Genomic DNA, 13,985 nt, shown 5'->3' with positions numbered 1-13,985 from the left:
TCACAGAAGACACAAAAATGTTCCGGTTGTGCAGCCATGTCTTAACAGGCAAAATTTTCTGTGCAGTTTGAAGAAGAACGTTTTTGTTGAAGGAGACAGCGGCATTTTACGGACACGTAAAAGCCCATCTTGTCCAGCCTAGTTAGAATAAACAGTTCTATGAAGTGGTGCTGGGAAAAGCATGGAAATTAGGTCCTTGTAGAGATTAACACTAGACACACTGCACATATAATCTGGAGAAAAACGAACCCGCAAGAACCGTATTTAAGTGTACACTTTATACATACCCCTCCCCACACCCCCTCCCCAAACAAGGTCTGGTCGAGAACACTGATGATACAAGAAGTTTAGGCAAAACCTCGGCGAGGTTAACTCTTTCGCCATGCAGTAAATAAGTTAAGTTTGCCTTCGTCTGCTTGTATTCCTCTTGAAGACAGCAACATTGGCTGGCCGCTCGCTTCACCACGCTAGCACACGCATGTCGGAGGCGACGGAACTCGGCTCGACGACGCCTTCCCGTATGCAACCCGCCTCATTGGCTCCATGGTAGACGACCACACAAAGGTTGAAAAAACCCGATGTAACCGCTGTATGCAACTCCGAGCGCAATGAAAAATTCGCATTACATAGATTAATTTGAATGCCAAGAACATGTTACACGTCTGGGCCCTTCCAAAAATCGACAGGTTATGCGAAACGAAAGCCTGCCAGTAACTACGAAGGGCCTCAGTACGCCCCCGCCAATAGCGGGCGCTTTCTCGATAGAGTCCCGCGGAACGCCGAGATATTTAGGTGGTATAGAGAACCATTGGATGCCGGCATACTCTGCTGGTATTGTTGCCTCTGAGCCGAACCAAAGTCCAGAGCTCTTGAAAGGTTGACTTTAGCACCAGAAACTAACCCGAATACGTTTGTCATAGTAATACCCGTATCAATACTAGGTTTATCACTACAGAAAAAATCCAACTCGTCAGCATACGCCAGTAGTTTGAAGTTGGGTTCCGAGCATATGGAAACACCGAATGCTACTGCATTGGTAGTGTAGTGGTCATCGCCGGTAGCGTAGTGGTTATCGCACAAGACGAGTATTCTGGAGGTCGCGGGCACGGATCCCACCCGGCGGGCATTTTTTCACGACTTTCTTTCTGTCTCAAAAAATTCTTCATCTCTTTAATGACCCACCACAACCTCCCCTTTGCTTTCCGAGGTTTTCTTGACTGCCAACCCTTATTTTCTGTCTTATTTTCACGGAGCCCCTCATTTCCCATTTTCTGATTCGCTACTTGCTTAGCGAGGGCCTCTGTTCTGGCATTCTTGGTGCCAAAGGGAGCTTAAGAGGGTTCAACGCTGGTCGACCACTCTCGACATGTCGTAGACACTCGAGTCACGCCCCGGGGGTTAAAAAGAAGGTCCCCTTCACCCCGAGTAGTCCGAGTGGCTCTGGCTACCACCCCCAAGTGCAGGAAACAAAAATACCTTAACATAAATACCCGAGAAAGTGCTGGGGAAACAGCCCCGCCGGTAGCGTAGTGGTTATCGCACCAGACCGGTATTCTGGAGGTCGTGGGTTCGGATCCCACCCGGCGGGCATTTTTTCACCACTTTCTTTTCGACTAAAAAAATTCTTCATCTCTTTCTATGACCCACCACAACCTCCCCTTTGCTTTCCGAGGTTTTCTTGGCTGCCAACCCTTATTTTCTGTCTTATTTTCGCGGAGCCCCTCATTTTCCATTTTCTGATTCGCTATATATATATATATATATATATATATATATATATATATATATATATATATATATATATATACATATATATAAATATATATATATATATAAATATATATATATATATAATATATATATATATATATATATATATATATATATATATATATATATATATATATATATGTACCCGTAAAATGTTCTGGTGTACGCATTCGTTTGGAAGCATGGCTGGATATCTCTCCTGTCGATCAAGGGAGTGGACGCGGCTTGCACGGCTACGGCATCGCCATAGTCGTGTTTTTCTCGTTATTCTATAAGCGGCGTCAATTCAGCTTTATGTGGTTAAAAATTTAATTTTGTTGTAATCTCTATTAAAATTCGATTACTTATGTTTTGAACACCAGATTGTGGTGTTCAGGTTACAAGAATTCAGGTGACAAGAGAAACGGAGAGCCACTCCAGTCGGTGAAGGTTGATTACCAATGAAGCCTCACAAAACACGCCTCGCAGACATGGCTAGAGAATGCACAGGCATTTTTTTAATTATAAATGGGGGATGGTATGACTACGGATGTGCAATTATTTAATGAAGTTTGAAAGCAACTTGAAAGCACTATAGTTTTATCGTAGCACACAATCTGAGATAAACATTCCGGCATTCCATTTCTCTCCCGTAAAGCTCATGTATTGACAGCAGACAGGAAATCTAGAACTATTGCAACTTCACTGAGGACTACCTAACCATGAAAGGTAAGTGAAATTACCCAGTAATGATAGATTCGTCTTATCCTCTAATTTCCACATGCTTTGCTGCAGGGTAGCTTCGATAAAACAATCGTTGCAACTATTTTATGTAACCGTTCCCCTTTTGTAGATACCCATGTGTACACAGCAGATGGGAATTTTGCGACGTTTTCAGCTTCACATGTCATGAGCAATGCCGCATAATCAACGCCCTTATATTTGGCAAAAATAAACCTTACGGCTTTCCTTTGAGCAGGCTCAAGTTGTCATAGATATTCCATGAAGTGAGTGTCGCGCTGCGTACTCGTGCATTCCACCTGAGATCTGACGCAGTTGTTAAAAGCTAAATGTGGAATGCATTTCGAGGAGCGTGCTAAATCCTAATTGTAGCGCAAGCATAGGTGTTGCAAAGCTGGCACACAAATATCCAAATTGTGCACCTTCCATGACAGATGGCAGGCAAAGTTCACCCACAGATACCTATCGATCTCCGGTGGAGAGTTATCGGTATGATGATCACGAGTTCGGACATTTATTGCCACCGCTACCTGTCTGTAGAATTGTCGTTTTTCTCTCTATATCCCATCATAGATATCACGTGAGTCATGGGTTGCCGAAACAGGTAGAGAGAGAGAGAGAGAGAGAGAGAGAGAGAGAGAGAGAGAGAGAGAGAGAGAGAGAGAGAGAGAGAGAGAGGTTGAAATGTGTTCATCACACCCCAAAACACACGCGATTTTCAGTTAGGAATCAACCACGAGGAATGGTGCTTAGCAGAAGCATGCCTTCGTCAAAAGAACCGCGCACCGTAAGGCGGCTACAAACTCTAATACGCAATTTATCAGGCGACAAAAGACATGTCAGACATTTTCGCTTTATTTTTCCAACGAACGCTTTTTGGGAATATCAAACTGCTGATGCCAAATTCAGTGTACAAAACGTTTCTTTTCCCCATTGCCCCTATTTTCTAGCCAACCTTTTTTATTCTCTCCCATCTCAAGACCGGTGGACGCGTTTTAGAGTTGACGAAGACAGAGTTTCTCCCGGTTGTCACCTTTCCGAGTGCCCCTCAGAATTTGTTGTTCCTGTTTCAAGGTGAGCGCTGTCGCTTCCGGGGCAAGGGAGAGACGGGCAAGCGAAGCAAAGGGGAGCCGATGCAGAAGCATTTAACCGGAGAGGCAAGCAGGCAAAAGGAGAACGAGGGCGCAGTGAGCTTAAGAAGCTGGATGATGAATGAGCCGCCAGGGGCAGCTGATGGTGTGTTCACAAAGAGGCGGCAAGCACGCGTGCCCCGTCGGCGGTGCAGGGGAGCTCTCCGGCCTGGAGAAGGATCGCTGGACGGCGCCGCCTTTCCGACGCTCTTCTTTGGACGCACAAGCCTTCTTGGCAATCGGACGCGTTGCTGTGTGTGTGTGTTTTTCCGCCGTGTTCCTTGTACGGTCACTTCATTTCGTTCATGGACAACAGCCATGGTCGCGCTTCTTCAGCCCACTCCCGGAGCTTATTCTCGCTCTAACAGCGTGTAGAATGTTAAAACGATATCACCGATTCATTTCGAGTTTTGCTTAGGGGAACTAGACGCCGCCCGGAACAAGAAGTGACAAGCATCGCCGGCGACTTTAACGGGCCGGTTAGGGAGTGACCTAGTATAAAAGCACACGAACGGCGCTTTTCCTTTCCTTTGTTATCTATCTCTTCGAATGTCACCACGTATGGAGCGCCTGGTCCCGAAGTAACTACCATCTAGGATACATGAGAGGCTAAACTAGGTAGGTTCGACCGGGCTAGGAAGGCTCTTGGGACACAATGATCCCTCTCTCGCCGGAGAAGAATCTGGCCTCCCTGGTGTAGTAGTTGGCTCCACCTCCCACGACTGCCCAACTTAACTCTCGGCTCTCAGGCGCCAGCAGCTACAGAGCCCCTGACCACGGTGGTGGTGAGGCCAGCGAGAGTGCTGGGAATCTCTGGTCCCGGACAGGCCACCTCTGGAACTTGAACCTAGCAACGTACAAAGCGTGAACTCTGCCCACAAAGAAAATCTTACCTCGACTATTACTGGTGCTCTCGGTCATTGAGTGCGATACCATAGCGTTAAGCGGGGTTGGAAGAACAGGAAAAGACTTCATGGAGGTGAGCGTCGGGCATATCTTCTGCTACCCAGGACCTCAGAAGAAGAGAAAGAGCAGGGGTGGGATTCTTGACCCACAGGGAGGCAGCCGGTAACGTGGAGGAATTATTCAGTATTAACGAACGAGTCGGAGTCGTTGTGATCAAGTTAATCAAGCGCTAAAATTTAAAAAATTTCCACCCTTCCGCAAAGAACGTTGTGAGAAGCGCGAAAGCTAAAGTGCGTCCAACCTTCGCCGAAAGTGCCTCCAGTCAATCGTCAAACCCTCCGGGACCGAAACAGCAAACGAAGAACGAACTCATGCAACGCTTTTTCGTGCACTAAGCAAACGACTCTGCGAACCATCTAAATGAGTGCCGATACGTGGTTTATGACATAAAGGTACACTATTGTACTTATTCTTCATGATCCATGCTTGTATTGTCTTGCATCGAAGTGTTCTTTTGTCGCGATTGCAAGCCCGGTTTCAAGTCCAGTGATTTTATCAGAGCTTTTCGGTCGACCAACCCGTCTATGAGGAAATGCATTAGCTTCTTGACAGGACGCCATGGATCCCCCTCAGAAAGCTCCCGCTTGAATATAGTACAAGCGTGTATGCACCTACTGCTAGCTAAGATGATGAGGCTGTAGGACGTTTCTACGGGCACGTTGAATCAGAAATGAATAATGCAACAACACAGTTGCAATTGCCCTAGGCGACTGTAACCCAAAAGTAGGAAAGAAGAGAGTGGGCGAAAGGTCAGTGGGAACAAACCATTTGCACAGCGGTCAACTTATATGATCCACGCTCCCAGACGAACTGCGCGGTGTGCTCCACCGAGTGCAAATGTTTTGTCGCATGTATACATCTGTTGCGACTTTTCGGACAATTTATTCTTCTAAAATAATATTAAAGCCATTAAAATGTGCCTTCGCGCGGTATTGAAAAATTTAAAAGTGTTTTGTGACATCTTGGCGTGGCACGCCAAATCGCAGACGATAGCAGACGATGATGTTCACCTAAACCTCCAGCTACAAAAGCAAACGAAAAACGAAAAAAAATGCTCCTTGTTTTACTGGTACGGCGTGTTTTTATTTTTATTTATGTAAACAAAAACATTTATTGTCGATTCTGCTTCACCTTACGTATTTTCACATTCTCTGAAACGTTACAAGCAAAGCAAATTACGAAGCAAAGCGGCGAACTATTCTCCTCCCACCATTCCCACAGTGGCCCGGATGGCCTTCAGCGCCTTGGAATTTACGCCGGCACGTTTCCCCTTACTATAAGTAAGAAACTCCATGCGTGGATCTGCCTAAAATGGCGTCGCTTTCGCCAAGTTACCCGAGCCAAATTTTCTCTACTGCGTTTCGGATACTATAGGGTCCATTCTGAGTTTTCTTTCCTCCGTGCTGTTTCCATTCTTTTTGTTAGTAATGCCATTTTTAAGGTTTCAAGTTTCAAGTTTATTTCCAACATTGCAGTGTTGGGGGTCCACCAGGTGAAAAAGCGGTTAGCGACCACTTGAAGGGTGCCTGGCCGCCCGTAAACACAATAGCTGTTTGGAGACGGCAAAAAGCATACGCACGCTAATATATACGTGGAATTGACAGATATATACACATGTAAAAACACCTATATACGAACAACAATTCAGAAGTGTACACACTCTTAGATAATATTAATCATGACATACATTATGTAACAGCAGAAAAAAAATGCATAGACTGTAGAAAATACCCGGTGCGCCGAAGGGGAACGAGCCACCTGTTACCGCTGCGTGTGCGAGAGTCGCTTGTTTGAAGAGTAATACTTGAAATTGTTGTAATGAAGTTTCGGAACTTGTCATTAGAAAAAAGATAAGAATTAAGTAAGGTTGGAGCCATAAGTGCCCCACCGCGCGAAGAACCGGTGTTGTTGTAATGGCTGTTGTTGTTTTTGTACGGTACGGAAAGTGGCCGCTACTGCAGTGAGTACGCAAAAGCACATCTGATTTCGCATGGAAATCGAACCGCGATCGTGAAAGTGAGAGTCGAGTGCGTTATTACGGCGCCACCAACTGCGCACGTTCCCGAGAGGGGAGCAAGAGTGAGTGCGCCGCGTGACTCGGGAAAGCGACCGCGCGCGAGGGCAGCGGGTGCACGCCAGCCACGGCGTGTGCCGGTGGCCCGAAAAGTGCCTGCCTATTGCCTAGAGGGGCCATGCAGACAAAGTTTCGTTCATTCGAGAGATTGGCACCTTAGAATTAGGGGTGGTCGATTAACCTTCCGATTGATTGATTAATGCTTGAATCGCGATTAATTTTTTTATTCGGCTAATCGGTTGAAGTGTAGGGCGCCACGGGAGAAAGGCCTGCTTTCTTCAACCCTTGCGTACGACTCGGCGTCTTTTTTTTTTTGCGTTTTTGCGTCCCACGTACCAGCCTTCTCCTTTCCACCAGCGGCCGCCAGCCTCAACTACCGCGTTTCCTTTGTCCAGATCGTCGCTGTCAGTTCCGTAGGCGAAGGGAGAACGCCTTGCTGTTCACGCCGTGCAGCTCGGAGAAGAAAATGCTGTTTGGGGATTCGTTTAACCGAAACAACATGCTTCTGCATCGGGGAACCCTCGCAGCGGAAGTGATGGGCGGCGCCTGTTTAAAGAATTTACGCTCTCAAAGAGTAGATTCCACAGCACCATTGTACGCTGGCCAACGAACCCTGCGTCCAAGATGTTTACCCAAAAAGACCGCCTGCGACGATCTCCGTCTCACAGCGAGAAAGCTGGGCGATGCGCTTGCGGACAACAGCACTCGCTAGTGGGGACTCGCATGTGTCGAGACGTCGCTATGCGCTGTAGAATGGCGCCTTCGAACTTTTTCGTGTCACGTGCTTTTGCGCCTAGTCAATTATCCTTGGACATCCCGGGAACAGATCTGCCTTTGATGCCTTCCGCGCATGCGCTTTCCTGGTTGCGCTCAGCTGCTGGTGTCATTCTCCTTTCGGTGTAAAAATTCTGCTGTGCGTTCCGGTAACTTCAACGCCATGCGAGCGTGTGTTCAGCGCAGCCACGATGACTGTCAACAAGCAAAGAAACTCTCTGCTGCCTGAAAATGTTAACAAGCTTCTTTGTCTCCGCAACTGGGTGAATTATCACTGATTGTCTAAAACGATTTGTACAAACCAGCATCGACAACGTGAAAATGAAAACAACCATAAAGAAAAACTGAACATTCTGTGTCTTTTAGGCCTTATTCACCTAAATGAACACATCCGATTAATCGAATAATTAAGCGAATAAAGGAAGCCGGTTAATCAGATTAAAATTTTTGATCGACACCCAACCCTACTTAGAATCATACTGACACCACTTTTAACGCCAGGTTCACTCATATAAACTATATTAATAGGAAAAAAGGGAATGGCCATGCGACCCACTAGCTCATTTCTCGCAACACAACCCGAGACGTCATGTGCCCAGCTGTGCGATTGGCTGAGGCCGGTAAAAGCAAACGCAAAATCAGGCAGGGCTTACAAGCTTGCCGAACGAGCTATTCGCGCTTAGATTTAGGGGGCATTCTTTTCATAGCAGTAAGAATTGTGGGGTGAACAGTGGAAGTTACGGACGAACACGTAAACACCGAAGCCGTTAGTGCGGCACTTTGCCAGTTGTCTAGCACAGCCGTCGGTCGCGTTAGACTTGTGTGGCACAACACTGACCAACTGACATAAGCGGCACCGACTTAAATGACCATGTTTATCGAGTCATAGCTTACATTTTAAGAAGCGATTAGTGTGAAGGCTAAAAAAAATACGGCAGGTATAGAAGTCCAAAGTGCGAACACTGGCACTTCAGCGGTATTGCGGCGCCATCTGTGAAAGTGGGCAATAAACGAGACCACCAAACGGCCGTCTGTGAGATAGTAGCAGCCATGGCCAGCAGGCTATCTTCAGTTTTAAGGCCCTGCTCTAGATGCGTCATTGTCGACATCACGAAAACACAAGATTTAGCGGGAGAAATAACATTTTGGCTGAAAATGTTCAATTTCTCACTGAATAAAGCATTGTTTGCTGCAGGACAACTGCCGAGGGCACTATAAGACACTAAATAGTTCAATAAAACAAACGTATTTTGTCTGCATGGCCCCTTTAAGTGATCCGCGTTAAAAGAAGAACAACCAAAAGCGAATAAAGAAGCGCAAATGCGATGCAACAGTAATGAGGCGGTCGATAAGCATCGCCTGGCTTTCGCCTTCACAGCTCACCAGCACACTTGGCTGTGCCGAAGAAACATTCGAAATTACTGCAGCTGTCTGCTCTGACTGGTGTGAGCTGCGTTGAAAATGAACTCTGAGATTACGCCTCGGAGCAACAACGATGAGGCTGTTCGCCGCATAGAGTTTCTCACTAGCTTGAGAAACTCTATGGTTCGCCGACAGTGAGCCGGGAGAACACTGGCCGTCGTGCTCGCAGCAGAGGGCCGCAGCACCGCCGTGTCTCAGCTTCCGGGATGTCGCGATGCTAAATTTTTTTCTGTTTATAGTGTTTCGCTTGCTGTGCCTTGATCAAAAGTTGTTGGCCACCTTCGTCCCGACTGTGGAAAGTGGTCCTACAGAGCGCTCTGCTCTTATGCAAAATCCATTCATTCATGCTACCACCCTACTCGGCTAGAAAACGGAGCCAAGACGGAAGGGCGAGCAAAACGAGCGACTCGGGCGCTGTTCCTCTTTCTGTTCCTCTTCCTGTTCTTGTTTTTCCGCCAAGTGTGCACTAGCTAGCCCCCCGGCTTTGCACTCTAATACGGCACAGCTAGGAGATTCCTGGAGACAGCCTCGCGTAAAAAAACTTCTCTGGCTGCCGGCGTTGCTTCCAGCGCGAAGGAAGCACCGACGCTCCTGGGAGGGCATGCCCTACGGGGAACGTCTCGCTGTGTTCCGCGGTTCTACCTGCGCCCGCAGCCACACAGTATAATCCTTGGACGTTGATCACTGGTCGCCGAGTGCGAGCATAGGAGTGAAGAGTGCCTCCGTTGACACTTGCAGGATGAAATACGTGTTTGGCTGTCCTTTGCCTTGGCCGAGCATCCTAAGCGCAGCGTGCTTCTATTCGAAGAAAAGCGAGCGAATCGTGCCCTTTACGTGCTCCACACTTCTTGTGGCCGCCACCGTCGATTAGCCCTGGTTGCTGTGTGCGTCGCGACGCCCCGAAATCACGCACGTGCCAACATTTTCCCCCGGGGCTCTCATCGTGCTTTCGATGCGCTTGTATTTTGGCGGAACCGTTCAGTATGCCTGCATTATGAGACTTCCGTCTGCGCCTGCATTCGCTCGAGCGTCGTTCTTCGAGAAGACAATAGCCGCGCTATCTCGGCGAGAACGTTGGCAGAGAGCGCCATTCATCTCACCGCGAGGCAGGCGCATCGACGTGGACACTTCCAGCTGCGCCTCATCTCCATACGCCCTTACATACGTGGGTGCGAGTTGCGGTGCGGGTTCGCTGTTCTCACTTGACGAGCCGACCCAAGTGCAGATGAACTCCGGCAGAAACAACGTCGCCATCTCGGCCTCTCACCCAGAGCGGCCACCGAAAAAACCGGCAGGGCGGAAGGAGGGGCACGGCATTGACGAGGCAGGGGCTGGCTTGCACTTTCACTTTAAGCAAACTTTCTTGCTCTTCCTTACCTTTGCTGACATCAAAGACAATCCCCGGTGGACACCTGTATATCACCGTATTCTTTATTGACTTGAAGATAACGTTACACAAAATAAACGCACAAGTTCCGCAAAATCAGCATAAAGAAACGTGCAATCACAGTAATGCCGATTCGCACGGAGTAGAAAACGCATCACGTGTAATTCTACGTTGCAACAACATCAGTGTACAGGTTCTTTGGCGAAGAGATAAGCGTACTGAGGACAGAAGAAATACTCGAAACGTTCCAAACGCCCTGCAGCGGCTACTTTTTAATGCGGATCATTCTTTGCCGAGTACCCCCCCCCCCCCCCCCAGCCAGGACCCTGCAACGCCCTGCATTTCCACAAAAATGCAGATATCGCGGAAGTTCAACCTGTAATCGCTATAATGGCGTAAACTGAGATAACTGTCGCCCGAAATTTTGAAAAAAAAGAGAAAAATATCAAATAATTACGAAAACTGGCGAACCATTTAACGCCCTGCATTTCCTCAATAATGCAGATTTCCCGAAAGAGCGTAGATGGAGATAATTGGAACGAAATTTTGAAAAACTAAAAAATAAGAGAAATATCAACCAATTACGGAAAATGGCACTACGTATAACGCCCTGCATTTGTGACAATAATGCAGATTTTGCGAATGTACCACTTCGAATCGTTGTAATAGCGTAAATGGAGATAATTGGTCAAACAGGATTTAAAAAAACCAAGAACTTTGAATGTAAAAGCTCACACTCAAAACAAGCGTATTGGAAATAATAAAAGAGGGTCAAGCAGACGAAGACGAAGTGGAAACACACACCACATGCAGGCGCCAACTTCCAACTGTTTATTCGTGTAAACCACGCTTACTTATTCACAGGCCAATTGTACAGATTCAAGATTAGCGGCAGGAATTAACATTTGGTGACGGCTATCACTACCACTATTACCACTATCAGATTACTATTTTGTCTTATAGCCATCACCAAATGTTAATTCCTGGCGGTTATCTTGAATCTGTACAATTGGCCTGTGTATAAGTAAGCGTGGTTTACACGAATAAACAGTTGGAAGTTGGCGCCTGCATGTGGTGTGTGTTTCCACTTCGTCTTCGTCTGCTTAGCCCCCCTTTTATTATTTCCAATAAGCATGAACCAACTAGCTAAACAAGTTTTGTCAGGACAAGCGGCTAAGAATGCTACGCATCAGTAGATGATTCTCTCAATTTCTGCGGAATTTTTCCTTCCTCATCATTCACCCCGAACCCCGCGCCCGCGACGCGCTAAGAACGTTGTATTTCTCTTCCTTCCCTGTCCAGACGTTGCGGAAAGAGCGGCGCATGCCGCATGGGGGTTTAGCATCCTGTGGCACGGGGTCCCCACAGAGTACGCTCAAGTCGCGGGTCATTTGACCAGCTCCCGCTCACGCCGCGTCTCGAGCACGTTCCGCCGTTGAGGGCTGTTGCATTGCCCTGGTGCAAGTTCCCAGTGGGACGATGCTCATGCAGCGAATCCCGAAGTTCCTCGAAGCGCGAACGGCCGCTCGATCCGCGCGTCTTGATTCAGCTCCTGACGCGCCTCGAACGTCTCTGCGCTGCGGCACAGCGCAGGCGGCTGGATCGGGTATTCCTGTGCGAGTTCGTTACTCCGCTTGAGGATAGTGTAAGCACGCTTCTCCACTGTCCACAAATCCACTGCTGTCAGTACATTTTCAGGGGCAATGTGAGCAGCCTGATACTGTGGAAGCTCGTTAATTCGAATGTCTAGCCATTAAAAAAATGTACGAATTATCCGAATATCGAATTATCGAAACGGCAAAAACAGCACATCTACAATTCTCTTACGCGCGCCTTGACTTTGCAAAGAAGTCGGTGATGCTAGCTTCGCGGATAGCTGGGCGAAAAGAACCAGCTTGCGGTCGTGCGACAATCCCTGCGGAGCAAGAGTACTGCACGAAGCATCATAGCAGAACTCTGGCAGAATAGCGAGAGCGTCCGCAGCTCATTTCGAAGTACGACCCGCCGCGGCTGCTTACAGCACGGATGCTTTCTCGCCGCGATGCACGTTCGAATCCCCCCCAGCGCCGGGGGAACAGAGCGCGGGCCGGTGCGGCGTTGCGGCTCACGCTTCGAGAAGGCCTTGGTCCCACTTACGCTCTGCGCGCGTACATTTGCGCCGAAATAGGCCAGTGTACACTGCTGATGGGAGGGAGTAGGACTGCGAATTATCCGAATCTCCGAAATAAAGGGGGCCGAATTAGCGAGCTTTTACTGCATGAATATATGCAAGGCCATTTAGTTTAGTCCCCCATAAAACTTATTGTGCATATACACACCGAATCTGAAGTCAGCTTCACTACTGCACACGAGTGCACTGCCAGAACATCGTGTCACGCATTCTCATTTTACGGCGAATCCCAACTGGCCGAAGACGCTGCTTCTGGCCGACACCGAGGAACTCCAGCTGACATATAAAAAAAATTTCTGTTCTCTTTCTTACGGCGCAGCTGGACATGGCTCGTATCTAGGGTTGTTCGTTTTAAATTTTTACATCTTTCTTTTAAATCTCGGGGTAAAAATCGGGCGATATACTCAAACTGATAATCGGGGAGCATTCGATTCTTTTTGTAAAACCATTCTGAATTGGGGTTTTTGCTGGTTGAATATTCAGCTTCACTAAGTAATACACTCAGATTACTTTAGAAGGTTTAGAGCACTGCACGGACCAGATTTTAAGGCCTGAGCCCGGCCCGAGCCCGCTTTGCGAAGCCCGAGCCCGACCCGGGCCCGTAACACCTAGCCCGAGCCCGGGCCGGGCCCGCCATCTTAAGCCCAGGCCCGGCCCGGCCCGGCCCGGTAATTTATTTTTTTTTGGTCTAGGGAGGGCCCGCGCCTGTGTGACCAGGCCCGGTCTTTGACGCTGAAAGAAGTTTGTTTATTATATTCCGGGAGATCAGACGGATCATCTAGTCGGTACAAGCACGTCATGAACTGAAACGCAAAAAATAAGGGTTTAAAAGCGCACGTAGTTTAGCTTTCACCGTCTGCAGTTCACGCCATATCGGCTTAATAATAGCTCGTATTCAAACATGAGAGACACCATCACCTTTGAAGACCAGACTCTTGGCAACTTCACGAGGTTGTCTCGGCCATAAGTTGGTATTGCTTAAATTTTTTGATCTGCATTTGAATCAACGAGTATGTACGCGCGTTGAAATACTTCCCCTCCAGTGATTGTTGAAGTTGAAGTTGAAGTTTATTGTGCAGTTTTCACATTTACAAAATACAAACAGCAGTGGCTGGGTCCTTAGCCTCAGGCTAGTTATGGACCCATTCAAAACATAGAAATTGACATAGGGGTGTACCAACACGCGTACAACAATTCAAGAAAAAGGTAAAAAGAAAAGACCGCTTGCGAACAGCACAGCACACAAAATAAAGTAAACCAAAAAGATTAGGAATCACGAGTTACAGACGTACGATACAACAAAACACTTGATAAAAATATTCACAGAGAAAAAAAAAACCAGGAAATACAGGGAATATTACAAGAGTATTGCAATACATAACAATGATCAGCTTGCCGTACCAAAAACAGGAGTGTGATTTTAGGACAAGGAAGATAAAAAATAGGCCTTCAAATACGTCGTGACATTATGAGCACGTTGATTTAAGCACAGGATGACTGTACAAGGGAGCTCGTTCCAAATCTTCACACCAGCATACTGCAATCGCCGCTGGCCGTATACATTGTGTATAG

General features: G+C 47.5%; 2 protein-coding genes and 1 non-coding gene across 4 annotated transcripts in view; 2 read left to right on the top strand and 1 right to left on the bottom strand.

Annotated features, from left to right (window-relative positions):
* The window catches only part of LOC144170966 (uncharacterized), a 58,847-nt gene extending 54,382 nt beyond the window's left edge, over positions 1 to 4,465 (top strand). The window contains exon 4 of the mRNA XM_077700952.1: positions 4,370 to 4,465. Within this exon, the coding sequence (XP_077557078.1) occupies positions 4,370 to 4,465 (96 nt within the window). The remainder of the gene's footprint in view (positions 1 to 4,369) is intronic.
* Positions 1 to 13,985, bottom strand: part of LOC144170858 (neural cell adhesion molecule 1-like) — an 871,116-nt gene that overhangs the window by 820,521 nt on the left and 36,610 nt on the right. The window lies entirely within an intron of this gene.
* Trnat-ggu (transfer RNA threonine (anticodon GGU)) lies at positions 1,516 to 1,588 on the top strand. Its single transcript has one exon. It is a non-coding gene; the product is annotated as a tRNA-Thr (tRNA).

This window comes from Haemaphysalis longicornis, unplaced genomic scaffold (assembly GCF_048455015.1).
Source record: "Haemaphysalis longicornis isolate Haplotype H1 unplaced genomic scaffold, Haemaphysalis longicornis Haplotype H1 scaffold_2, whole genome shotgun sequence".
Lineage (NCBI taxonomy): Eukaryota > Metazoa > Arthropoda > Arachnida > Ixodida > Ixodidae > Haemaphysalis > Haemaphysalis longicornis.
The sequence above is the reverse complement of the archived record's forward strand: the minus strand, read 5'-3'. Positions and strand labels throughout refer to the sequence as shown.